The sequence below is a fragment of the Camelus bactrianus genome, chromosome 18, assembly GCF_048773025.1.
Source record: "Camelus bactrianus isolate YW-2024 breed Bactrian camel chromosome 18, ASM4877302v1, whole genome shotgun sequence".
Taxonomy (NCBI): Eukaryota; Metazoa; Chordata; class Mammalia; order Artiodactyla; family Camelidae; genus Camelus; species Camelus bactrianus.
Window position 1 is genome coordinate 15,409,536 of NC_133556.1, and position 27,493 is coordinate 15,437,028.

General features: G+C 44.4%; 1 protein-coding gene across 4 annotated transcripts in view; it reads right to left on the minus strand.

The window, feature by feature from the left end:
- KATNIP (katanin interacting protein) overlaps window positions 1–27,493 on the minus strand; it is a 174,042-nt gene that overhangs the window by 144,394 nt on the left and 2,155 nt on the right. The window contains exon 2 of one of the 4 annotated variants that reach the window (XM_045521107.2): window positions 12,195–12,250. The exons of 1 other annotated variant lie outside the window; for it this stretch is intronic. In XM_045521107.2, coding sequence (XP_045377063.2) covers window positions 12,195–12,250 — 56 coding nt within the window. Of the gene's footprint in view, window positions 1–6,902; window positions 6,956–12,194; window positions 12,252–27,493 lie in introns of those variants that run through there. 2 more of the 4 variants (XM_045521112.2, XM_074346161.1) reach the window with 2 other exon arrangements.

Sequence of the window (27,493 nt, forward strand, 5' to 3'; positions counted from 1 at the left end):
GCCTGCAATCACTGGCAGCAAATCAGAGTTAAAAAAGAAACAGCATCCACAGAGAAGGAAACGGGAGCTCACATCCCATAGAAGGGCACATATTCACAAATCACCAGACAATCCAGGAAAACTCACACTGGGAAAGAGAGTGGCCAACTCAACAGAACTAACAACCAAAGAAACAGAGATAACAATGCAAGCAGAGACATCAAACATATATTTAATATTCTCAGAGGGATAAGAGAGGACATTGACTCCACTGAACAAGAACAACCCATTACGGAAAATAATTAGAAATCACAAGTACAACATTTAATCATCAAAATTTAAAAAATCAAAAAGAGGCTGGAGGAATAACTCTCCCAGACTTCAGACAATACTATAGAGCTACAGTCATCAAGACAGCATGGTATTGGTACCAAAACAGACATATAGACCAATGGAACAGAATAGAGAGCCCAGAAATGAACCCACAAACTTTTGGTCAACTCATCTTTGACAAAGGAGGCAAGAATATACATTGGAATAAAGACAGTCTCTTCAGCAAATGGTGTTGGGAAAACTGGACAGCAGCATGTAAAACAATGAAGCTAGAACACTCCCTTACACCATATACAAAAATCAACTCAAAATGGATTAAAGACTTAAACATAAGACAAGATACAATAAACCTCCTAGAGGAAAACATAGGCAAAACATTATCTGACATACATTTAAAAAATTTTCTCCTAGAAGAAATAAAAGCAAGAATAAACAAATGGGACCTAATGAAACTTACAAGCTTCTGCACAGCAAAGGAAACCAGAAATAAAACAAGAAGAAAACCTACGGAATGGGAGAAAATTTTTGCAAGTGAAACCGACAAAGGCTTGATCTCCAGAATATATAAGCAGCTCATATGACTCAATAAGAAAAAAATAAACAACCCAAACCAAAAATGGGCAGAAGACCTAAACAAGCAATTTTCCAAGGAAGACATACAAATGATCAAAAAGCACATGAAAAAATGCTCAATATCACTAATTATCAGAGAAATGCAAATCAAAACTACAATGAGGTATCACCTCACACCAGTCAGAATGGCCGTCATTCAAAAATCCACAAATGACAAATGCTGGAGAGGCTGTGGAGAAAGGGGAACCCTCCTAAACTGCTGGTGGGAATGCAGTTTGGTGCAGCCACTATGGAAAACAGTGTGGAGATTCCTCAAAAGACTAGGAATAGACTTACCATATGACCCAGGAATCCCACTCCTGGGCTTGTATCCAGAAGGAAATCTCCTTCAGGATGACACCTGCACCCCAATGTTCATAGCAGCACTATTTACAATAGCCAAAACATGGAAACAGCCTAAATGTCCATCAACAGGTGACTGAATAAAGAAGATGTGGTATATTTATACAATGGAATACTACTCAGCCATAAAAACCGACAACATAATGCCATTTGCAGCAACATGGATGCTCCTGGAGAATGTCATTCTAAGTGAAGTAAGCCAGAAAGAGAAAGAAAAATACCATATGAGATCGCTCATATGTGGAATCTAAAAAACAAAAACAAAAACAAACAAACAAAAACAAAGTGTAAATAAAGGACAGAAATAGACTCACAGACAGAGAATACAGACTTGTGGTTACCAGGGGGGTGGAGGGTGGGAAGGGATAGACTGGGATTTCAAAATTGTAGAATAGACTACACTGTATAGCACAGGGAAGTATACACAAAATGTTATGATAACTCACAGAGAAAAAAATGTGACAATGAGTGTGTATATGTCCATGAATAAAAAAATTGTGCTGAACACTGGAATTTGACACAACATTGTAAAATGATTATAAATCAATAAAAAGTGTTAAAAAAAATTTTAAAAATCAAAAGACAATGAAAACTAGAATAGATACAGATATAGAAAAAAATTATTGAGCTGGAAGATCAGGCAAAAATATTTCCCCCAAACACAGGAATAAGGACAAAGAGTACTGGCAAACATATCATAGGTTGTTAAAAATCCACTATTAGCAAGGTGTTAGAGAGTCTGGCATTCTCAGATATTTTTAGTAGGCGTATAAATTATTAGGTTTTTCTTATGAGGCTATTTCTAGATTTCTTGTCATGTGAGCCAAACAAATCCCTATTGTGAAGCCAAGGGTCAGCAAATTATACCCCACAGGCCAAATCTGACCCACTGCCTATTTTTGTCAATAAAGTTTTGTGGGAACACAGCCACCCTCATTAATTAACATATTGACTATGGCCATTTTCAATGACAGAGTTGAGTCATTGTGACAAAGACAGCATGGCCTTTTACAGAAAAAGTTTGCTGATCCCTGGTTTGGGCCATTGCTAGTTGGGTTTCCTATCAATTGCAGCCCAGTGCACTCCAACTGAAACAATGACTAGAATTGTAAAAACAGGAAAAAGTTCAGAAAGAAGAAAATCCAACTGATAACAAGGTTATTCCTAGAAAGGGGAATTAGGTTGGGGTATGCTGGAAGAGGAATTTTTATTTAATGCACAAACTTGAAATTTTAAAAACAATGACAATTAACTCAAATGAGTTTGTGATTTAATTTTTCTAATAAAAGCACAACTGAAGGTTTAGACCACCATGTTTAAGAATGAACTACTGATACATTTAAAAACATGGATGAATCTCACAGACATGATTAACAAAAAACCAAAAGGCAAGAAGAGTGCTGACTCTGTGAATCATTTATATGAAGTTCAAATACAGGCAAAACTAATTTATGCTGGTAGAGTCAAGATCGTGGTTGCCCTTGGCGCTAACAGTAGTCTGTATTTTGATGTGGGTCATGCCAAGACAGGAGTATTACTAGATGAAAATTCATAAAGCTGAACACCAAAGACTGTCCACTCTGTGGATGTAAGTTATACCTCAATAAATAAAAAAGAGTAATGGAAGGTAGACAATTTTTAATTGTCCCTTAGCATGATCTTAATCTTGAAATATATATATTTGCATAGAGAAAAGCTAGAAGGAAACAAAAAGACAAGTGATAGTGATTAGCTAGGGGGTAAGATAATGCCTAATTGCTGTAGCTTTCTGCATTTTCTTCTTCTCTATAATCAGTATGCATTCGTTTTAGACTCAGAAAGAGATTAAAATGTATAATGCAGGCCCCACAGAGGTAAAACGCCTGCAGATGTGAACTACACCAACCCTGCCTCCCCCAGCAACCCCAGCTGATGGAACATGGAGTGAACAGGCCCCAGCGGTGGGACTTGAATAGCATACACTTAAAGGGCACGTAATTACAGGTGTGGTTCTAAGTACTTCATGTGTGTTATTTAATCTCACAACAGCCCCAAGAGGTGTCACTACGCTGTCAGCTCCATTCTGCAGACAGAAAACAGAAGCCCAGAGAGGTTATGTAAAGTGCCAAAGACCACACAGCGAATGAAGAGGTAGAACCAGGATATAAATCCAAGCAATCCAACCTGGACCGCTTCCCTGCCCTTGACCGCTCCTGCCAATCCTGCTCTCATGTGCCAAACCGTCTCCCAGGGCATCAACAAAGCACGAGTGGCCCGATGAAATTTTTTGGAAGGAGTTTAGGCTTCTACATTAAACGAAAGAAAGGGCATCAAAGTGGTCATCCTGGGAAAAGAAACTGAGAGCTTTGTTGAATTTTCCTACACTTATTTCACAATTTTTGTTTTGAAATACACAGTGGATGGGGACAGGGAGGGGCACATAATCTCTACAGTGGCCTCTAATGGGATGCAGCCATCACTCACAGGGCTTAGCTGGGGGAGGTGAGTGTTGGACCATCTCAGCTCATCAGGCGAGGAAACTGAGGCTCCCACTTATCCAGCAGTCACTGCGCCTGCCTCCCATTCACCTGCCCTGCCCTGTGGTCCCAGGAGTCTGGGGTCCTCCTGTCTAGCTCTAAACCAGCAGCAGGGTCCAGAGGAAGGAGAGGGAAAGTGGCCAGTATGAGAGCCAGGGGTGTCCTGAGTGGGGCTGGGTTTCCTGTGTTTATCTCCCTAACCTCACTGAGCCCTCAGACACCTGAGGAGGAAGGACAGATATCGCCCATTTTATAGATAAAGAAACCGAATCTGAGAATGGTTAAAACACGTGCCTAAGCTCCCCCAACTGCCTCCAAAAGCAACCCACGCTCTCGCCACTTCACCACAGTGCACAGAACGTGCAGTATCAGCTGGGCCCTGCACTTGCTGTCTTAACTGGGGTTCGGGGCCTCACTGCTCTGAGCCAGCATTCCTCACGTGCGAGATGAGGATGCTTGCCTCACTGGGTGCGGTGGGCGCGGACATGAAAGCCATGTTTAACAATGGCGCTATTTGTCTGCTTTACCAGCTTGGTCAGGTGCTGGTCAGCGGCGGTGCTTTGCCGGCCCGCTAGCCTCTCCCGCGTCTTCTGGTAACTAGATTCTGATGGTCCTTTGGGAAAAGATCCCTTCCTTACTGTGTGCTTAATGGCGGTGGGGATGGGACCTCTCTTTTGCTGAAACTTCTTAGAGAAGTATAATAAAAACAGCAAAAAGCAGGAAAAGAGGAAGAAGCCCCTGTCACTCACTTACTACACATCAGGCATCGTTTGGAGCACCTGTGAGGTAGGCGCCACTATTAACCCCATTCTACATATGAAGAAACTGAGGCTCAGAGGCAGAGGAGCATTGGGTAAGCGATGAGTCAGGGTGCGACCCCAGGCGTCTGGCTCCAGTGCTTGCGCTTTCCCCTCACACGCTCTCTAGCCTCTAACCACTGGAGCTGCCAGTGGCCAGTTTACATGGAGAAGGACCAGCCGCTGGAGAATGGCCATGCTGCGGAAGGAGGCAGAGTCAGAAGAACTGAGTCTGAGCACCTAGATCCAGCCACGCCTGATGTGGTCTACCCCTGAACTGTACAGCTCAAGCGAGACAACACATTCCCTTTGTTTGCTGAGGCTGATTTGAGGAAGGCTTCTGTCATTTGAACAGAGACTAAGAGACATGGCTTGTGGGCCCTAATGAAGCTGAAGTCATAGGACCACTGGCTCTTACCAGACCTGGAGCAATCAAAGGGGAAACAGAGGCCCAGAATGGGGAGAGTGGGTGTGCCTAAGGTCAGCCGAGGTGACTTAGGGCTGGAGCCCAGGTGGCCTGGCATTCTCACGCCCTTCACCCTGCTCCTTCAGAGGTGTCCCCCAGCTGACCAACAGCTCACACGGGCCCATTTTCACCCAGGACACACACCTTTCATGAGTAATTTGCAGGAACCTCCTTCCCTTAGATAGCATCATTCTCTTTTTAAATTGTATTCTGTATTCTATAAAGTGATTTCGGTGGGAGCAGGGGAGAGGTAAAGACAGACTCTGGGCAATTTCATGCCCAAGATCTGAGGATATAGGAAACTCTGATGATGCTCTGTTGAAGGGCACATGGCTTATCCAAAACCGACTCGGGAAGAGGCGGCTGTCAACATTATCTCCTTCCGGTCACAAACTGCAGCTCTCTGATGGGTTTTTTCCTCGAGTTTAATCTTGTGCTGGAAGCCAAGCTGATACCAGGAAGGTTTTAGACATGTCAATCTCCTTCCTGGCATTTTATCAGAAATTGATTCTCTTTGCTTTTCGAAGCTCGAGTCTTGGCCTGGCCATTGTTAAATGTGGGTTACGGGCGCCGTGTCTGGGTACGTGTCTCCTGCAGCTCCCAGCCTGATTGCAGGTGTCTGGTGATTCAAGGGCAAGGTAATTCTCGCAGGAGGGATTACGTGATGTTCCATTGCACCGAAAAGGTGAGGAACAATGGCCCAACCCTCAGCCTGCCTTTTCTTAGCAAGAGTTCTCTTCCACTTCTGCCTTTAAAAGGATTAGCTTTTTTTTAAAAAAAAGGCCATTTTGCCCTAAATATAATACTAATTATAATACGGATGCTAAATTATAATACCCAGCATTTATTGAGCTCCTGGTAAATGCTGGGCACCGTTCTAAGCACTTTGCACGCATCAGCTCACTGTATCCTTACCCCAACGCTATGCTGCATCCCTTCTCTTTAGAAGAGGACGTCAGGTCACAGACAGGAACGGTAACCTGCCTGAGTGATGGTGCTAGCCTGGGAATCTGGGCTGTTTGATTCCAGGGGTCACAGGTTCAACTACTTGGCTATGCTGCTTGTAATCCTGCCATGTGACTTATGTTGTTCATGTCACCGGGGCCCCCACTGTCCACGCTCTCAAAGCTACAGAGACCAAGACCCAAAGAAGCAGAAAGACGGACAACGATCCCTTCACCACGGGGAATGCATTTGGCAGTTGGAGGTTAAAATGAATTTAGCTCCTCTCTGCCCAGCAATGAGAACTAAAAGGCTTCATTTCGGGAAAAGTGCAGATTTGGAGTGTCAGCTGTCCTATCGGGCAGACTCTTGTAATGCAGCGCCATCAGCTGACAGGGTCTTTTTTTTCTCTCCCTTCCTTTTTAAAAAAAAAAAAATTTTTTTAACAGTTTGAACAAAGAGGTTGAGCTCTGTAAATATGGAAGGGGCAGCTCCTGATTCCCCCAGGAGACAAGTTGCAAGAACACTGAGAAGTGAAGAGAGGAAAGGGAAGGGTCTGCTGTTTGCACGCTAGTGGGGTCTGAAATTCACAGGAGTCAACTTGCAATTGGCCGAGACAGGTGCTCGGAGCTGAGGGCCTGTGAGAGATGGTGTGCAGAAATCGAGGTGCTGGGCAGGACCCCAAGTCCTTCTCAGGACAATGCCCTGCTCCCACTCCCTTCAGGAAAAGTGGACTAGGAAACTGCAACACAGAGCACAGCATGAGTGCCTCAGCCAAGGGCAGCCACGCTTGAACCAGGCCCGAATTCTCCAAGATGTCCTGGAACAAAAAAACTCTTCCCCTTTCATCCACTGTTAAAAGACAAATTAGAAACAATTCTAAAAAGCACATACCCTTTGATCCATTCATTGTACTTCTAAGAATTTAACCTTCGGCTATTCCTGCACACGGGCGCAGAGATGCCTGCTCTGGGATATCCTTTCAAGCACTCTTGTAGCAGCAAAAGATTATTAACAGCCTAGATGAGTCATTAACTGGGAACTAGTCATATATTTACGGACAGGTCCACAATCCTTTATATGTAATTTTTCAGTAGCAAAACCAGATCTGAACTGACATAAAATTTAAAGTCTTTATTTACCCCCACTTAGTATGAATATTCGTATTTTCCTGCAGATATGTCGGTATATTTGACTGCAGCATGCTAACCCAGGCCATAATGGGATGGTATGACTTTCAAAAGAAAAAAAAAACATGAAACATGTTTGGCCCCAAAGCTCTCAAAGAAAGGACTGTGGTTTTGTGCATTCACAATGGAGGACTAGGCAGCTATCAAAAAGAATGAATGAGATTTGTACATATGTCCTGCTATAGAATGTTCTCCAAGACATGTTGCTAGGTAAAAAAAAAAAAAAAAAAAATCCAGAACACAACAATGTGTATTGCCTGCTACAATTGTGTTGGGGGGGGGGAGCGGGTAGAGGGGAGAGGTAGGGACAGAGAAGGATAGATTGGAATATTTCTAGAAGGACACACAAGACATTGATTACAGCAGTTCTCTCTTGGGAGGGCAACTGGAGAGCTAATGCCAAGAGCACTGTAACCCCCTAAATGCCCTTTAGTATTGATCAGCCAGGTTGATCAGACTCTGTCTCTGGACTCTGGACTCAGAGAGGGAGCAGCTGGCAGAGAGGAGCATCAAGACAACAACGAGGTGCGGGGGCCAGAGGAGGGCGGAAGTGTGTGCAAAGCAGCACACAGACAGGGTTGTCCAGAGACCCCCCTCCATCCCAAGAGGCACCCTGGATCCTGGCCTCCCTCATTTGCTGTGTTCCCCTGAGATCCCAGTCTCCTCTTTTACTTGGAAAAGATGAAAGCAGTCTCTAATCCTCGCACTGCAAGGCTCTGCATAACAGCAGGAATGGTTCGTGTGTGCGTGTGTGTGTGCATGTGTGTGCACGCTTTTGCGTGCATGCAATGGGAAGGCTTAACGCTTTCTAGGTGGTTAAGTTAAAAGGCTTTTGTAGCCCTTTACAGTGTGAACTCAGCAGAGGAGAGTGCTGTCAAGAGCATTTTCCTGAATCTCCAATCAGCTGCAAAAGAAGGCAGTCCATTATCACAGAGGCCTGGCAGAGTGGTTTACCGTGGGGGCCCCAGAGCTGGCCTGCCAGGGGCACACTTGCCTGGGGGCACACAGACAGGAGACCAGAAGGCCGGAATCAGCCTAAAGTCCAGCTGGAGCAAGGGAGACCCCTTCAGTACTAAGTGCAATTGTGCTGCCTTTTCCATCCAAGGGCATGACTGTCTCTGTTAAATTCTAGACACTTTAAGTAATGATTACAAGTATGTAACAACTAACATTTATGGAATGTTTACTCTGGCTCAGGCACTTTATTACTGCCTTTATTCTGTGTACCAAGTCTCCAAGGTGGGAATTATCACATGAGGTGAGAGGGGTCAAGAGACTCTTCCAAGGTCACGTGGCAAGGATTTGAGGCAGAAGCACATGGTGGGCATGAATTCAGAGTCACCGGGGACCTCCGTGGCTCTGCGTAGTAGTAGAAGGACAGGTCCCCAGTGCCGTATCTGTGAGCGCCACGGTGCTGGGGGGAAGGGGGTAAGTGATGAATAAAGATTTCTTCCTCTTCTGTGGTTTCTTTTTTTTTTTTTTCTTAAACACTATATGATAAATCTACTTTCTAATGATTCTTGAGTAAACTACAATGACCACAATTTCAAAATCATTCATAATTCATGACCAAGGGCCATAAACACTATATAATCTCCACAGGCAGGAGCCGTGAATCTTTGCTAGAGAAGAAGCAGAGAATATTTTTACTGGCAATACCAAAAGTATCTACTGACCAACCATCAAAAATACATTTTGCAGAAATGACTGTAACCTTCCAAAGCCTCAGTTAAAGCCGCCTCTTCCACTAAGTCTTCTCTCCCTCCTCTGGCACCCACTGGGGCTTTGTCTGGGTCTTCTCTATAATGGCTGTCATTCGCTTCTATGATTTGTGCCTGTTTGTGTCTGTTAGAGGGCCTGAGAATCAAAGCATCCTTGGGGTTGGGCAGGCATGCAGTGCATGCGGAAACACCTGGGTGAGAACCATTAATACGTGTCAAGAGCCGGTTCGCATCCCTGACTGCACATCAGAACCACTTGGGGGGATTAAAACATTCTGATGCCTGGGTCACACCCCCAGAGATTCTGATTTAACCAGTTTGGAAAGAGACTCGGGTGATTCTAACGTGCGGCAACATCTGTGAATCGCTGACATCAAGCACTCAGCACAGGGCTGGCACCATGTGGTCGCTGAAACCTGCTCGCTGTCCAGTCGGTTGTAGGGGACAGGAAGGGCCCCATCGAAAGGGGGAGCATCCTCAACAAAAGCCATTGCCCACTCTTGTCTTATAGGAATAAGGACTCTGTGTTGTCATTCTCCATTTTTCTGAAGAAGCCAGAAGTCTGCATTTTTATGTGAAACCTCCCAATTTTTTAATGTGTCCACCTAATTAAAAAACAATTGTAATAGGGTCTGGGCCAAACAAAACACATCTTTGGGCTGAACGTGGCCTGGCAAGCTCATTGAGAAAGCATCCCATCCTCCGTTTGCCGTGCTGGCCCATAACCACGCAGAGAGGTACCTGATCCCCACCCAGGATGGAAACTGCACATTCACCTGCCAATGTGTGAGCTGGCCCATACTCCCTACCACCGAAGAAACGTGACACATGTCCCTGTCTGCTTGTTCAACAGGCTTGTCTTTTCCTCGCCTTTCATGGGGACAAAGCTTCATCTCTACCTGGTATCCTGTGTAAGGCACAGAGTGTCAGAAAGTGCAGATTTCACAGACAACGGAGTGGGGAGGGAGGCGGAAAGAGGAGGTGGGTGGGAAAGGCATGTTATAATATATCAACATGAGCATCCTGGCAGCTTGCTATTAGTTTCTTTCTCTTGTTTTTCTACCCAAACAAAAGCCTTGTTAAGAGAGTCAGCATTCCTTTTGCAGAGGGCCTGAAACCATTTTAAACATTGTTCAGGGTTAAACCTGGATGTTGTGATAAACAACCCCGCTTTCCATTTTCCCTCACTTCAAGCGTTTTTCAGAAGAGTGATCTGAAATGCTCTGGGGCGACAGGCATGATGGGAGTAGCTGGGGAAGGGCAATTAGAGGAGTCCTGTTGCCAAGGAGAGAGAGGAGGGGAGGGGGAAGTATCTCAACTAGTTACCCGCCACCCTGTGTCATCCTTTCCCAGCTAATTTCTTAATGCGGATGAACGGGATGCCATTATTCTGTGACGAAGATCTCAGTTAGGGTGAAACAATTAATTACTGGGCTGGGGGGCAGAGTCCCCACTCTTGGTGACTTAACAGAGGGAGACCAGATGCCTGAGAGCGAATCTGTGCTCACTTTCGTTCTTGGAGCCACCCCCAGGTTTCTGGAGGGACTTTGTGGAGACAGGCACACCTGCTCCTGCCCCCAGAAAAATGCCCCCCACAGAAAGGAGTAGGGAAAACCCAGCCTAGTTCAGCTTCTCAAGTGCCCACTGAGGCTGACGTTGAAGAGTTTTCAGGAGCATCCAAGTTCCTAAGTTATCCCCTAGCCCTCATATGGGATAGACTGATTAAATAAGAAGAGAAGCCATACTGGTTGTTCTGGCTCCAGCTGAGAAAGGAGGCAACAGGAGAGAGGATGAAAGCTACAGCAAAGCACATGTGACCCAGTGCGGTCCAACCCTGACCTGCCTCCTCAGAGCTGGCTGTGGGTGAGGCCAACACAGCGGAAGCAGAGGCACGAGAGATGCAAAGAGAAGGATCAAGTCTTATGGCCATTTTGGGGCCCTTCGTCCCAGCTGAGCCTGAGAAATTCCTTTTGTCTTTGGAATCAGGTCACTTTACGACCAAGAGTGTTAGGACCTAAGTGACGATGAGCTTCAGGATGGGTCAATATTTATGACAAGCCACGTGCCTTCACAGCCCTCCACCCACGTGCCACTAAGTAAGACTCACATGTAAACTCCCAGGAGCTTGGGACCTGATCAGATGTCCCTTTGGTAATTTATGGGTCCCAGCCACCACTTCCCACCTCAGACTCAGTGAGTTTTTTTTTTTTTTTTTTGCTTGCATTTTTACTGAAATATCTTTTTTTTAACTTTTTAATTGAGTTATAGTCATTTTACAATGTTGTGTCGAATTTCAGACTCAGTGATCTTGCCGCTTTCCTGATTCCTGTCTCTCTGACTTTGACCATGCTGCTTACTTGGCCTGGAAAACTACTCACCCCTCTAGGGTTGGCCTGCACATCAGCTGTACTGCAAAGCCTTTCTTGATACCCCTGGCAGAGGTAGGTGACCCCTTTTCTGTACTGAAATTCCACTCTGGGTCCTTCTCTCACTGTACTGTAATGATCTCATTATGCATCCCTTCCAGTTGTGCTGGGCACACGCTGGGTCAAGGACTGTCTCTCTTCTAGCCCTTAGGTCCAGCCTTGGTGCGGGAAACAGTGCAGGTGGCTTAGTGCATCACGTCTCAAGAAAAGCCATGGTATTTTGTAGCTCTTCCCATTAAGAGGTGATGTCTGTTTCCCCACCCCTTGAATCTGAGTTGATCTTGCAATTTGCTTTAAAGAATAGAAAGTGGCAGAAGGGACACTGCCAGTTCTGAGTCCAGGGCTCAAGGGGTCCTGAGTCTTCCACTCTCATACCCTTGAACCCCTGAAACTCTATGTGAGCAAAACTGGCTGGCTTGTGGAGGATGGGAGAACATTGGAGAACTTAAGCATCCTAATGGATGCTCAGTCAGCCCCTCAGTGACACAGCTGTAAACAGCAGATGCAGAAGTGAGCCCAGCTGAGGTCAGCAGAGCCTGGCCCCATCAACAGAGCCCAAATGGCTGACCCACAGAATCATGAACTAAATGCATGTTTGTTTTAAGTCACTAAAATCTGGGTGACTTGTTACAGAGCAAAGCTAACTGATACAGTCAGTAAGAGATTATTACCACAAGTGACACTGGATTAATAACTCTAGTCACCAAGTATCATTGGGTCGGGGATTCAAGCTTGGGACTCAGAGAAAAAAGAATAGGAGATCCAGGAATACTTAATCACCAGTCTGCTCCCCCTGGGTCCCTTCAAATAGAGTTGTCCCCCACCAGCCCTCACTAGTGACATATTTACCTCCTTTTTCTCCCGTGAGCAGGACCGGCTTCTCTCAGCCTTCCGCAGAGTCTGACCTGCAGCAGTTCAAAAGCAGAACCAGAGATTAAGGCTGTTTTAAAACAGCTCGTTTATCGCTGCAAAAGCTTTTTATTTGCAAACCAAATAGACGGGACCAATCATAATCGAATGATTTTAAGAAAATGTAGCTTATTATGATAATGGGAAAATGGCAGACTCTTGAAATAGACCGACGGCAATGAAATGGTAATTCACACACTCACGTTATTTGACTATAATGAACAAAGCCTCCGCTCTTTAATCTGGAACATTATCTGCACTCTGCAAGGGCCGACAGACTGTAGTTTTCCCAGTCGAATTACATTTTTATTAAATTGTTTGGAATTATATAAAATGCCTTCCACTGTGCGCATACACATAACCTTTGATGAGTGTGTGCCAATCCACTGCACCAAACCCCCAAACTCACCACATAGGTGCTGGCGCAGATGTGAATTAGCAGTAATCACCCGCGTTTCACATAATGGGCAATTTCAGAGAGAACTGTTGCTTTTTTCGGGAAACTAGAAGAGTAACATTTGAAGGTATGCATACATTCCACAGATTGACATCAGAATGTTTAAATAAGCTGTTCCAAATGTAGTTTTCACAAATTTGATGGAAGTGTCCATTATACGAGGGTTTCTTGATGGAAAAATTAATGGATCGCCTTGGTTTTAAAACATAAAATGGGAGTATCACTGCACGTTGTCAGTGCCTCCCAAATTGTCCAACTTCACTCTGGTGTAGCTATTTGTGAGAATTCCACAACCACAGCTGGTGGGAACAAAACGGCTCGGTGACGGCTTATTGAGAGGGAAGAGATGGGGACCAAGTCTCAGAGGAAAGATGTTGGTCTTCAGATGTGGTCACTTCCAGGGGGCCTACATGTGAGAGGAGTGCAGAGAGGGGCTCACAGCTCGTGATAAAGCTCAGCTCAAGGGACGATGCTCTTTCCAAAAAAGTGAGAATAAGGGAAAGAGCAAAGGTCCAAAGATGAACCTCTGGCACTGGCCAAACTTTGGGGCCAATATACAAGAGGATGTAGAAAAGCATCAGCTATTTACAGGAGACTCTGGGTGATCTAGTATCATGGTACAGTATACATCTTTTGGGTTATCTGCTCAGCTCATAATAACACCCTAGATGGCTCCCTTTTCTCTTTTTTTGCTCCCCATCCCCAGGGTGGGGCCCCCTGTCAGTCATGACTGTACATACCCTGAACTTTGTATGCTGCACTGAGGCTGGGCCCTTGACCCAGTTGCTGCCAATCAGAGCCCCAGCCTCTAAAATTTGAAATTCACTCTAAGAGAGAGAGAGGAGAGAGGGCCAGAGCAGGGCTCTCCCTATGTGTGAGCTTTGACACTGTGAGCAGCCACCAGCCACTGGCCTTGGGGACAGACTAACAGAGAATGCCAGGACAGAATGAACTGATCTAAAACCAACTGCATGCTTCCTTTCGCATTCCATAGGCACCCACTTCAATTTCGTTCTGTGTGTATGTTTGCTTGCTTGCTCTTTTTTTTTTCCCCTTAAGACAGAAGAATTTAGAGTTTAAAGCTGAAAAAGAGCCCAGGAAAAGATAGCACTGTGATGCGGGATGTTGACAGTGTGGGAAGTTGTATATCTGTGGACAGGGGGTATAATGAGAACTCCCTGCACTTCCCAGTCAATTTCGCTAGAACCTAAATCTCTTCTCAAAAATAAAGTTTATTAATTATTAAAAAACAGCCCAGGATTTAGGGATCAGGTGATCTGGGTTGTTGTGTCAATTTTACCCTGACACCCTGATCCCTGAGGCTCTGAGGCATGAGCGAGGGTGACCGGCTCCCCCAGATTGTCCACACCTGCTCTGGCCATCAGTTGAGGGACTCAGAGCTGGCCCTGTGGCCGACCAGAGATGACGATGTACCAGGTAGAAGGCCATGCGATGCAGAGCCAGGAGCTGGGAGATGGGCCTGGAGCTGAAAGGGGACAGAGCCAAGCCAGGCCCAGAGCAAGGGTAGGGAGTTGGAGGGAAACAGAGCTAGTGCAGGGGTGAACACGGCAGACCCTGGAGTCTAGCTGAGGCCCTTCCCGTGCTGGTCAGACACAGGCCTGGGGATCCTGTCCAACAGACAGCTGATCAGGTATAAGATTTCAGATAAGTCACAGGATCCAACAGGTTCTCTCTGGGCTATATTTTCTTCCTGATTTTTTTAAAAATGAGAATTAGACTGAATCACCTTTGGACTCATTTTCCATCTCTAAAGTTCTGTTATACCAATACAGAACAGTAAAAAAAAAAAATTAAGGTGGGCCATGAGAAAAATATTAATACAAAGAACACAGAGCTTAACCACTGAAATTTGAAAGCAAATCTCTCTACTAGAGTTAATTAGAAGCTTCTTTATTCATTAAATTGGAAAACAATTTGCTTATTTTTCAATGTAGATAATTCACTCAATGATGCACATTTGTTATCTAATGCCTCTGTCCTCACACCGCTGAACCCCCCTCTCCATCAGGTAGCTCAATGTGGAGACGGTTCCTTCTTCCCAAGGACAGACGGAACCAGATCACACCGCGTCTGTCTACTGCACTGAGCTCCTCGGAGTAGTTTCCTACCTATATCTCATTTGATTTTCACAACAACTCGGGGAGGGGGAAGAAGGTGACATTAATATCAATATACGCTGCTTGCAAAATTAAGGGGGTGTTCCTTTGCAAGGTGACCTTCCAGCTTCAGCCAAGAAACAATAAATAAGGCCAAATGTAAATGCTCCGTGTGCACCTCACTTTATAAAACAGATGTGTGCCTGGGGAGAAGAAAAAAAAAAGTGACTGCATTGAATTTCTGTAAATATAATACCATTCTCCCACTGATGGTTTCAGAGAGATTTTATCTGCACTTAGGATTAATTTTCAATGGTTAGAAGATTCTGACACTTCAGTTTTACTTCGCTCTCAATGCAGATAATAATATTCATCACTACCATTTAGAGGGAACTTGCATCTTCCTTGGATGTTAGCTTATGAAGTCATCAGGCAAGGGAATATCAGCGTCAAAATTACCCTTGAAAAAGAGCCCTAAACCTCCTGTAAAGTACCATCTCCAGGACACAGCTTTTTACATCCACGGATGTAGACTGACATGCCTGTGTAATATCTGGTGCATATGGGACTACATGGTACCTGATAAAATACATATGCAAGATATAATTTGATGGTATTTCTAATTGAACCATTGATATTTTAATTATTCCCTCTATTTTTCCTCTTGGGGTAAGAGGTGAGTGTTTGGAGTCAGGGCAAGAACCAGGCACTGAGTTCATGAAAGTTAAATGCGTCATTGATACAGGTCCACCGTACTGAACACCTGCTGTGGGCCAGGTTCCACTCACAGGCTTCATCTCCTGCAGCCTCACAATCACTCCTTTAGATCAGGGGTCAATACACTTTTACTGTAAAGGGCCAGAGAGTAAATGTTCTTTTTTTTTTTTAATTTATAGGCCATAAGGTCATGAGGCTCTAAGGTCTCTGGTCCAACCACTCAACTCTGCCAGTGGACTGTGAAAGCAGCCACGGACAGTGTGTAAGCAAATGGGTGTGGCTGTGTTCCAATAAAACTTTATTCACGGCAGGGAAATTTCCTCAGTGGCACTCAGTGGCCACTCAGTATTGCTCAGTGCAGAGTGTGTGCTTAGCATGCACGAGGTCCTGGGTTCAATCCCTAGTCCTCCCATTAAAAATAATAATAATAATAGTAATAATAAAAATAAATAAACCTAAATACCTCCCCGCCCAAAAGTGGTAAAACAAAACAAACAAACAAATTAAAATAAAAACAAAAACAAAACTTTATTCACAAAACTAGGTAACAGGCCAGATCTGGCCCACTGGCTGTAGTTTGCTGACTCTTGCTTATGATGGACAGCACTATTCCCATTGGTACAAACCAATGAAGTGAGAAACAAACTGAGGTGAGTCACTGAGCTTTTGTTCAAGGCCACAGAAATATAGCTTGTAAGTGGTGGGGCTCAGCGTGCTCCAAATCACCATCTCTACCATCACTATATCTGTCATCGGCATCACCACCATCAACACCACCACCACCACCATCATCACCACCACCACCACCACAATCATCACCATCATCACCACGTAAGCTCACTGTAGCCAGGGTTTCCTGTGTGCCAGGCACTGAGCTCCAGGCTAAGTACATAATTCAACTCATTTACTCTTTACAACTACTTTATGATAGGTACTATTATAATCCTTCTTGTCGGAGGAGGGCAGGGAGACCCAAGAGGTTAGGACATTTGCCTAATATCGCACAGCTAGTGAGCAGAGGATCTTTGATTGGAATCTGGATGATTTGGCTCCAGAGCCTGCACTCCTAACCATTAGGCTACATGGCCTCTCAGTCAGATTAAAGATCTTAAGTCCAAGACGGCCAGAATGTGCTGGGGAGGGAGTCTGACTTAAGTAATTCTTTCTGTGATGCAGGTCTCTGATGTATTTTGGACTCCTAGAAAAATTAATAAGGGGATTAGAAGAAAAGGGTTCCCCAAGGTTTAAGGAAGATGGATTCCTTATTAGCCAGAACAATGCCATTAAATGCCAGATGTGGAAAAGCAGACTTGGTATTCCACACTCACTCCCGTCCACTCAGGCACAATGCTCAGCCTTGGCAGGCAGGGCTGGGCTTTGGAGAATAAAGGTGATTCAGTGGAAATCCTGTAGGCGAAGAGGGCCTGTTCAGGGACCTCTCCACCACAAAGGACTTTTGAACAAACAACTTATTTCTCCGAACCAGAGTGATGGCGCTTCCACTCAGTTACTAAAATGAGCTTATTTCTTCTGCTGTCCAAATATGAGGGTTCATATTGCTCTCATTTTAGATATCTGAGTAATTTAATTTAAATGACAAATACTCCACTGAGATGCTGCTTAATCTCACCTATTGGATTGGCAAAAATCCAGAGGTTTGACAACATACTGCTGGCAAGAGCTGGGAAGCAGGCATTTTTGAGTATTGCTGGGAGAAGTACGAAATGGCAAAGGCCCCTTGGAGGAGACCTTGGCACTATCCTCAAAAAGGCTTTTGGCAGCATCCCTTTGAGCTAGCACTATCATGTCTAGGAATCTACTGCGAAGAAATACCTCCACAAACAGGAAACAAATGTATTCAGAAGGTATCCACTGCATCATAATTTGCAATTGCAAAGATTAGGAATGACCCATAAGTCTATCCGTAGGAGCTGGCTGAATAAATACGGTGGATCCACACAATGGAATGGAATACTGGAGGAAAGAATGGCAAGCTTATAAGATGACCATATATTAAAGTGAAAAACTGAAGGGGCAGAAAGTTGAAGGCGTATGCAATTTTTTTCTCTCAGAAGGAGGAAAAACAAGAATATATGCTCATATTGGTTCTACTTGTTCAAAGAACCACCTGGAAACACACGCATAAGAGTGACTTCTTCATGTACACATTTTAAAAAATGATGGAGTTGGATCTATTTCCTGTTCAAGCAACTAAAATAAACTTAAAATATTAAATGTCCAAAAGGGCTGGTTCAAGTTTTTAAAAATTATAATATAATGAGAAATGCTGTGGATTTTCCCATCCAAGGTCCAAGAGGGGTGGTCTGTTGGAGGAAGATGGAGTAGCCTCCATGGACCTTGGGACCCTGAAGTTTGCTCAAAAGAAAACACAGTATTTTTTGAGGACAAATTGCCTTCTTTTAAGAGACCAATCTGTAATGTGTGACAGATAAGAATGAAATGATGACAAAATATGGTTTCTGGAAATGGAAGCAACAGTTTCTGAGCTAAGCCACTAGGCTGGTGGTGACCTGCTTGTCTATTTTGAGGGCCAAGTTTGTTTTACTTTTTTTTTTTTTTAATGAAATGGCTAGACAAGATGAGAAAGGACAAAGAAAAAGAAAAAAGTAAAGGAAGATTGAGGCCTGTCCAGATGGGCTGTCTGGACTGCGTGGTTTCCTAGGGCTTACTGAGCATCTGTCACTGTCGGGTTCTTCCCCAGGGGACAGCTCTTGAGATTCCCTATCACATGCAACAACAAAGCCTCGAGGCTCAGAGAAACAAAGTAACTTGCCCAAGGTCACAGAGCAACAAAGAGAAAGAACTTGGATTGGCAGTCAGACAGCCTATCTGTTAACTCAGTGTTCACTACACCCTGCTGCCTGTCTGCACGCCCTTCTTCAATTCTAGGAATGGGAGCACCCCAGCCCCACTGTCATTACTACCCCCATCCCCACACACCTTCAGCCCCGTCCCAGCTTCCTGAACCCTGATCCTGGCTTCCACCCACAGCCTTTGCTGAGACACACGTGGCAGAGAGAGATGGCAGGGTGGGTACAGGGCAGCCTGGGGAGTACCAGTAACGAGAAATCACTGTTTGTCTCCAGCTGCTGGTTTCCATGCGGGAATGTGGGCTCAGTTTTATAGGATTAGATTTTTCCAGAGAAGTTCAGTTTTATGAGAAAGCTACTAATTTTTAAATGTTGATAAGTAATTTAAAAAATTTTAAAGCTATGGACATGCCCAACAAAACAGGCCTCTAGTTTCCAACCTAATATATCATTAGATGGAAGACGGGAAAATCTCCTATTCCTCCCATTACTTCCTTAAAGAAATCTCATCATAACAACAGAAATCTATTAGACAAAGAGCGTGACTGTTTGGGAGCCAAGTAAACAAACATTGGCTGTACGACACACTTTCCTCTTCAAATTCCCCATGTGCACCTCCGGGCTGGTTCTGGGCCTTTAAGTTACATCCATCCTCTGAAAGCCTGAAACAATATCCCTGTCATTCTTCCTTTGCATTTTCTCTGTAACTCAAATTCCTGGGGCCCAGTTTACTGCCAAATTACCTGAGATAAACAAGTCATGCTAAGATCCTCTTTTCCTTTCCAAACCTAAAGAGCAGCTGGCAGCTAGGAAGGGTTATTTATAACCTGCACACCATTACGCGCCTTTGCTTGGTTTAGAAATGCTTAGCCGCACATTCTTTGGCGGGCTTCATGATTAGATGAGAGCCTGGGGATAATGCTACACAGTGGCTAAGGGGGTAGGCTCTGGGTCAGCCTGTCAGGCTTAGCCACTCATTACCTGTTTGGGAATCCTACTAGTTCCGATACCATTTCAGTCCATTTTAAACAGGACATGTGGAACACTTAGAGAACAGTGCCCTGCACATAGTAGGTACTTAGCAGTTAGCAGTTTCCTCCCCAAGAATAGCAGACTGTTCATGGATTGCAGCGAGCTCTGTTAACTCCGGTACCTCAACAGATCCTGAATCTGTCCCTTCCTCTCCATCCCTTTGTGAGCCCCCTCATCTGTCAATAGCCACCTGCTAGGTCTCCTGTCTCTACTATTGCTGGCTTTTCCCATAGCAGCCATCTAAAAATAAGACCTTTTCACTTGCCTGCTGGACCTTCTGGTATGTTTCACTTTGTACATTTCCCTCTTCCCTCCCTCACACTGGCACCTCTGCAGCTTCTAGTCTTTCTTCTGCTCCTTGGACTCTCAATTCTTTCCTTCCACAGGTCTTTGCATGCCGGCTCCTTCTCATCAATCAGATCTCAGCTTAAAGGGACCTAGTTGCCCAGAGTGGACTAGCCTCCTAGTCCTCCCTACTCCAGTCTTCTGCAAAGGACCTATCTGATCTTTTTTGTTGATGCGGTCTGTCTCCCCCCACTAAATATCAGCTCCATGAAAGCAGAGGTTGCTGTCTGGCTTTTTTTAATCACTGAATTTCCCACACTTGGAAAAGTGCCTGGACTGGAGTAGGTATCAGCAGACATTTCTGGAATCGATGAATGAGTGAATGACCAAATTTCTGAATGGACAATGCTAGAAGGGACAGGAGGCATGATTTAAGAACTGCTCTAAAGACTTCATCTTCTCTTACAATGTGCTCTCCTGACCCTTTCCCCCTGCTTTTTCTGGGGTGGTGACATGAAATATGACAAAGTAAGTTTAATACACCATTGGAGATAATTGGAAAATATTGATTTTTTTTCATGTGAAATAGTGAAGATAAGTAAACGCCACACATCTGTCATCTAATCAGTGGTCTACGTGACAACGTTTCCCAGGCTAAAATATACTTTGGTCTACCTCTGTAACCATCACGCAAGCTCCCAAACTCAGTCCCACGCCACAGCCCAACCCAGTCCCAACCTCCCATCCCAGCTCCCCACAGAATACAAGTGAGGACGTTGCATTTGTGAATATGTGTGTGTGTACATGTGCGTATTCAAATTGTTACCTTTTGAGTTTTTCATCCCCCCCCCAAAAATGATCTGCCAAACTACCTTGGAAAACATAAGGATGGTGCATGAGTCCCGGGAATCCTAAGAGAAAAGATGCATTTCTTCCGCTGATAGTTAATTTTTACTGAGAGCCTATTAAGTGCTGGGTACCATTCCAAGGGCTTTAGATGGATGAATTCATTTGGTTCTCACAGCAGCCCTAAGGGAATGTCCTACTGTTAATCCCCATTTCACAATCTAAGAGTCTAGGCACTGAGAGATGTAGTTACTAGCTACTTCCCACTCCCTGAGATCACGTGACTGGGAAGAGGTGTCGCCAGAATTCAAACCCCTTTAGTCCGACTCCATGAGCTCTGCTCCTTCCAGTCCTCTCCAGGATAAGGAAGGCTCAGATAAGCACCCACGTGGAGAGAAGAGAGTTTAATCCTAGGCCCTGGTTTTTCACATTCCCCTCTGCAGGCTTAAAATAAAATCTCCATCTCAATGGAGGCAAGTGGCAGAACTTCCCACTGCGCAGGCTCCTTAGGAGAAAGGCTTTGTGGTGGGGTAGGGGGGCTGGACTGAAAGGGATCTGGTCCTTGGTCCTTGTTCTCCACTCCTGGGCTGCCCATCAAGGGGTCTTAACTACCCTCCCCACCGCCAATGCCTCAGCCTCCACATCTGATAAATAACGTATCAGACTACATCCAAAGTCACTCACTGGCTGAATCCAGCTCCAAACTGTTAAACACACACACACACACACACACACACACACACACACACACACACTCTCTCTCTCTCTCTCTCTCTCTCTCTCTCTCTTTTTCCCCCAGCCAACAGTTAAAGCTTGGGAGATTTCCCATTTAAAGACCCTGATTTCTGGATTCTTTTGGAAAACTGAAAAATCTGGCAACACAGGGCCAGCATTCCCTGCCTGGCAATAATTGTCAGGAGCTGAGGGCAATGGTCCGCCAGATGGCGTGGTGTCCTCTGGTTCCCTGACCCCTAGCTGTCTTCCTACCACTTAGGTCAAGTCCAAGTTGCCACTTATCAGCAGGTCTGAGAGGTTTCTCCCTATGGTTAAGACGCAGGTGAAGGTTCACGTGTCCGCCTCTCCCGCAGATGTGTGAATCATCGCCACCACTACAAGGACTTACACGTGTACGTTTCACGTGCCAAGCCCTGATCTAAGGCCTTGGCAGCTATTAGGGCATTTAAGTCTCGTAACAACCCTCGGAGATGAATACATATATTACCTCTGTTTCACAGATGATAGAGAGATGGAAGAGGCCACATGCTTTAAGAAACTGGAAGACAACAGATTTCTTTATGAAATTCCCAGTTATGCAAAGTGTACTTAGGTGTTGAGAGAAACTGACGGAAAGCAGTGTAATGAAATAAACCCTGGCCACCACTGCCATTCTATTACCTGCCTGGTCCCTGCAGGTTTCTCACCTTATGACCCTGCATAGGATCCTCAGGGTTCTGAGATATATCGGGGTCCTCTAAATGGGATCCCGGACTAGATCTGTCAAGTCCTTTCCAGCTCTAATCTGTGATTTTATGTGGGTTCATAAAATGTATCTAATTAGCTTGGGATGCTTTGGAAAGGAAACACATAAATACACACATACACACACACAATGCATTGCAAGTTCACTTAGAGTTTAGAGAAGGGTCATGGTCCCTGCAGGGATCCTGTGGTTGGTGGCTAGACATCTGCGATGCTCTAACTTCCTACCAGGAGCTGCATTCACCTGTAACTTTCCTATCCCTGAAGGACATGTTAAGTCAGGGGATGTGTCCAGAGAATCCATCAGCTACGGGTAGTCAAGGTAGCTTCAGACTCCAAAGTTAGGGAGTGAGGGTGACTTCACTGGGATAGGAAATGGGGGAGCATAGGAATGCTAACTGAAAAGCAGAAGATGAACAAAATAAAAATTAAGAATGTGGGATATATAAAGGTAGCTAGGATGGAGTGTATTATTGGGACTGGATTGAATGACTGCCAAGGACAGTGTCTAGGGGTACCATACTTGTCCACCAGAAAAAGAAGAACCAGCTGAGGTCTCTGGAACTTGGACTGGAGGATTGGCTACAAGGGCCTTTTCTCTGCTTTATGGAAACCAGCCAGCAATTCACTAAGGAACAAACGGGTTCATCTCTTTCCTGGTTACAATGTCTACCCAGCAAACACTCCCGGGCATCTCCCTGTGCCAGTCCTTGGGCCAAGTGTTGGGCATGCGAAAGAACAAGAGTGGGTCATTGCCCACAGAGAGGGAGAAAGGCGTGGCACCCGATAGCTGTGATACAGCACCATGCCTCAGAGGCCATGGGATCCCGCCACGCAGGACGAGTTAATTCTGCAGGTGATGTCAGTAACTGTAATCTACAGAGTGGGAGTGACCTGGAAGAAAGGAACAGCTGGCAGAGAGCACAGCAAAGTCAAGGCAGGAAGGCAGGAAAGGATATGGGGTGCTCAACAGATGGCCAGCTTTCCGAGGTGGCTTGGGCAGGGGTTGAAATCACAGACGCCTGCAGGGTCAGGCCAATCTTCTCAATGCAAGAAGCGAATGCTTGGTGACTGGTACCTCCAGCCAGAAGATTTGATCAAACCATCATTGCATGTTCAAGGTCAAGGGGGTGGCCCCTGTTCAGTGCTGGTGGGCTGGGGCTGTGTAGGAAGGCAGGCCTCATGGGGTTAAAGCTCCATTTTATCAAGAGACAGGTTATTTGGGGAAATCACTATTTTTCAATGTGGGATAACACATCTATGAACTGGACCCAGTTCAGCCCAGTATAAAACCTCGAGGCATGAGAGTGGGTGGGTGAGTGTCTAAAGATGAGGGGGGAGACCAGCAGACCAACCAAGGAGGAGGGGAGAGGAGGGGACCTACTTCCACAGGGAAATTCTCTGATTAAGGTGTTATGTCCACGGGGCTACAAGTGTTGGGCTGTTCAAAACCCCACAGGGCATCAGTAGTCACTCTAGTGGTACTGAGGACAACTGGTACCTCCTTCTTTCTACAGAAGTGCTCTGTAAACAGTTCCAAGCTCCTCCTTCCAACCAACCATGTTACTCCTTGTAAGCCCTCTCCTACATGAAAACGGAGGAGCAGCCGCAGGGTCAGATCCTGGGGGAACTGAGAAACCAGTCTAGGGCAGTGTCTTTTAAACTGTGTTCATTCTTCCACCAGCCCAATGGGCAGGCAGGCTCGCCCACAGACTCACTCCCAGGCTGTGAGAACCTGGCCACACATCGGCAGGGACAGGGTTGGGATGGGTCTTTGATGACATACTGGAGAGTAGACTTTACTCAGCTGAGTCCTGGTCCTGCCACCTACTAGCTGTGTGGTATAAAATGAGCACAGTTACAGAATCATACTGAGCCGTTCGAAGAACCAAACTGGGTGCTCTGTGGTAGATGGCAGACTTTTCCCGGGAAGGGCCAGAGTCAGTATTTTTGGCTTTGTGGATCATATGGTCCTTGTCACAACTAGTCAACTCTGCCACTGAGGAATGAAAACAGCCATAGACGGTTGGTATGCATTTGTATGCAAGTGGGTGTGGCTGTGCTCCAATAAAACTTTATTTACAAAAGCAAGCAGTGGACCAGAGTGCTTTGGGCAGAGGGAAGATCTTTATAAATGTGATCTCCTGAGGACCCCCCATGTTGGACTATGGTTATCTGTTTATGTCTGTTTTTCTCACTAGACTATGAAGTTCTTAAGGGAAGAGAATATATTCCCCTCTTTTTTTTTTCCCCCAGATTAAACCTAAAAGAACAAGCAAAGCACAGTACGGCATACAATGAAGTCCATGGGAATTTTCAAAATTGTCCCAGTTAATCCAGAGCAGGATTGTGACTCTAAATGCTCAGGGGGCCCAGGTAGGTCCAGAGGCAATGAAGGAAGCCAGCCAGGTAGGTGCTGTGATGAGTTGGAAAGTGCACTTCCCTTCTAAGGGGGCAGTCTCCGCTCAGCTCCAGCTGAGGGACCTGTGGCCATGCGGAATTCCAATTAAATGTTAACTTTATGGATAGCTGTTGAGATTGATAAATTGGCCTTGTTGATATTTTTAAGAAAACACCATAATCAGATATTTATGAGCAATCTCCCAATTTTTTCAATGTTGACAACTCATTCAAAAAAAAATTTATAGGCCAAATAAATATGCTTGTCGGCTGACTCGGCCAGAGGCTCCCGATTTGCAGCCTCTTATGTAAAGACTTCATTTCAAATTTCCTACATCTCTATTTTTTAAGGTTAAAAATTTTCACCTTATTTTTCTTAAAAGATCATCTTTACAGAGAAGTTTGGAGAAGAATACAGTGAACTCCCATCTCCCTTTCACCTGGATTCAATCTTATTCATTGTGATATCTCTGGATCCCAGCGCACAGAAGGCACTGAAATGTTGCGGAGTCACCCAACGAATGCCCCAAGGAAAACTAAGCAAAACAGAGTGTGCCAAGTTTCTGCAAGCTAAAACGACAGAACAGAATGAATGCTGAGAAATAGCAAGAGAAATGAATCAGAGAGAAGGATGGAAGGAAAACAGAACTGACACAGAGACTACGTGGACCACACTTTTATTTTGCCCTCTGAACGCTTGCTTTGTTTTATTTTATTGTTATTTTTTTGCTTGGTTTATTTTAAGTAGGAAGAGAAACAGACAGATCACCAGGAGCGCAGGTAAACACCACACAAGAAGAGAAAAGATCAGACAAGCTGACAGTGTACTTTTAGCAAAATCTTACTAACTCAACCGTCACCCGTTTCGCAGTTTGGGATTATTTAGACAAGCGAGGCTAAATTTCATCTTGGCATTATTAATTCTTTGAGAAAGTTTGCTAAGCAAATGAACAGTATAAACAGGGGAAATGTTGAATATTTGCTCTGGGGGGGAGCAAAAGCAAATGAACAGCTTTAAAATCCTTTCTAATTATCTCACTGTGCTGAACTTTTGTCTGATTATTATGTTCCTGGAAAACTGAGTAGAATTTTTTTTCTAAGCCATCGCATATTTTTAAAGCACTGGAGGAAATTCGACTTTAACATACAGGTGAACATTTTCATAGGCAGAAGACGCACAGGTTGCCAATTTACTTTCATGTAAATAAACAGTGTCAAACATTGGGTTTTCTTTTAAACAGAGTGAGCTAATTGCAAAGATTATTATTTGCTAGAGAGCTTCACCAGATTCCTTCCTCCCTCTTCTGTCGGCAGTGTGGAAGGAGACTGCACATTTGCAGGTAATGACACCATTTAGCTACCATATAGGAGTGCTTTTTACACGCCGGACTTGGTGTTAAGTGCATTCGTGCAGTGTCTCATTGAAGCCACAATAAGAGATTCAATGGACCGCCAAACGAAACAAGGTATGCTTCATCATCATCTCCACTTTGTTGGCAGGAAAACTGAGCCTCAGAGAGGTCAAAGTACACAGCTGAGATTCAAATCCGGGGCTATCTGGCCTGCAAAACCTATGAGCATTACACTATGCTGCATCTCAGAGCCAGGTGGAACCTGCCGAAAGTCAAAACCAATGGGCCAGAAGAAAATGTTTTGAAAAGCTATGGTGATTAGGACATGCAGAAGAAACCAAACTGCAATCCAGCTTGGGGATCCTCAGCAGATATTTAAGCTTTTGTGAGTTTAAGAAGTAAACATCTTTCCAATAAGGCTGGGCTTGGCTTATCTAGTTGGCTAGAATCACAGTTCATCAAGGTATGCTTCACTTTACCCAATAAATATGTGCCTATAAAAATGTGTATAAAATGAAGCTTTAAAAAATTGCAATGGAAAAAAGACTCTTTGAATGCCAAATCTAATCATAGGGCAAACACTTTCTTAAAGAGAAGAAATGTTTCCTTTTTTGTAGCCAATCTGAAAATGGATAGGTTCCTCCAGTGGGCTGTAATAATACTCTAGGATTGCTGAGATGATGACAATTAGAAGTGACCAAGCAAACTTCTTGAAAATGGTCTACAGCAATATTTCTCAAAGTGTGTTCCACAGATCCTGGGGGGGAGAGGGGTTCCCAAGGACTATTAATAGCTTCATCATAAGGCTATGACTTTTTCACTGTGTTGGTATTTGCACTGATGATGCAAAAGCATCAGTAGATAAAACTGCTCATAGCCTGAGTGGCTACAAGGCAGTGGCACCAAACTGTATCAACAGTCAGTATATTCTTTAGTGTCATGAACTGACAGTAAAACAAACAAAAAAAACCCATAAAAACATTTTCACTAAAGAGTGCCCTGATTGGGGAGGGAGGGAATATATATAGCCCAGCGGTAGAGCACATGCTTGGCATGCACGAGGTGCTGGGTTCAATCCCCAGAACCTCCATTAAAAATAAATAAATAAATAAATAAATAAATAAATAAATAAATAAATAAATAAATAAATCTAATTACCCCCCCACACAAAAGAATGTCCTGATGAAACAGTAAAATTTAATTTTATTAAACCTGAACCCATGAGTACACATCTTTTTAACATTCTGTGTGAAACAAAAAATCTGAAATACACCTAAAGCACTTCTGCTATAAGCCAAAGTACAACAGTTGATCCTAGAAAACACTCGTGAGGTTAAGTTGCCAGCTGAACTAGCCACACACTGTATCAGATGTCATTTTTACTTGAATAAACAACTAATAGACTTGAATAAACAACTAATAACCATAGTTTTTCACACTCGAGTATCTGGCATTTTCTTAAATACAAAAGAAGTGAGCCCATCACTTAAGGGAAAATAACTGACAGTATTTGTTGTCAAAGATAAAATTCAAACTTTCAAGTGAAGACAAGTAGGAAACTTGTTTCCACTACTTTGAGTTTAATAGCTTCCCAATACTTAAAACTCTTTTTAAAAAAGATAGGCAGTGATACTAGTGAATGTGATTTTTTTTGATATTGTGTAATAACATGCCATTTAATATCATTGTTTCAATGTCAACATTTAGAAGGTTTGCATAACTC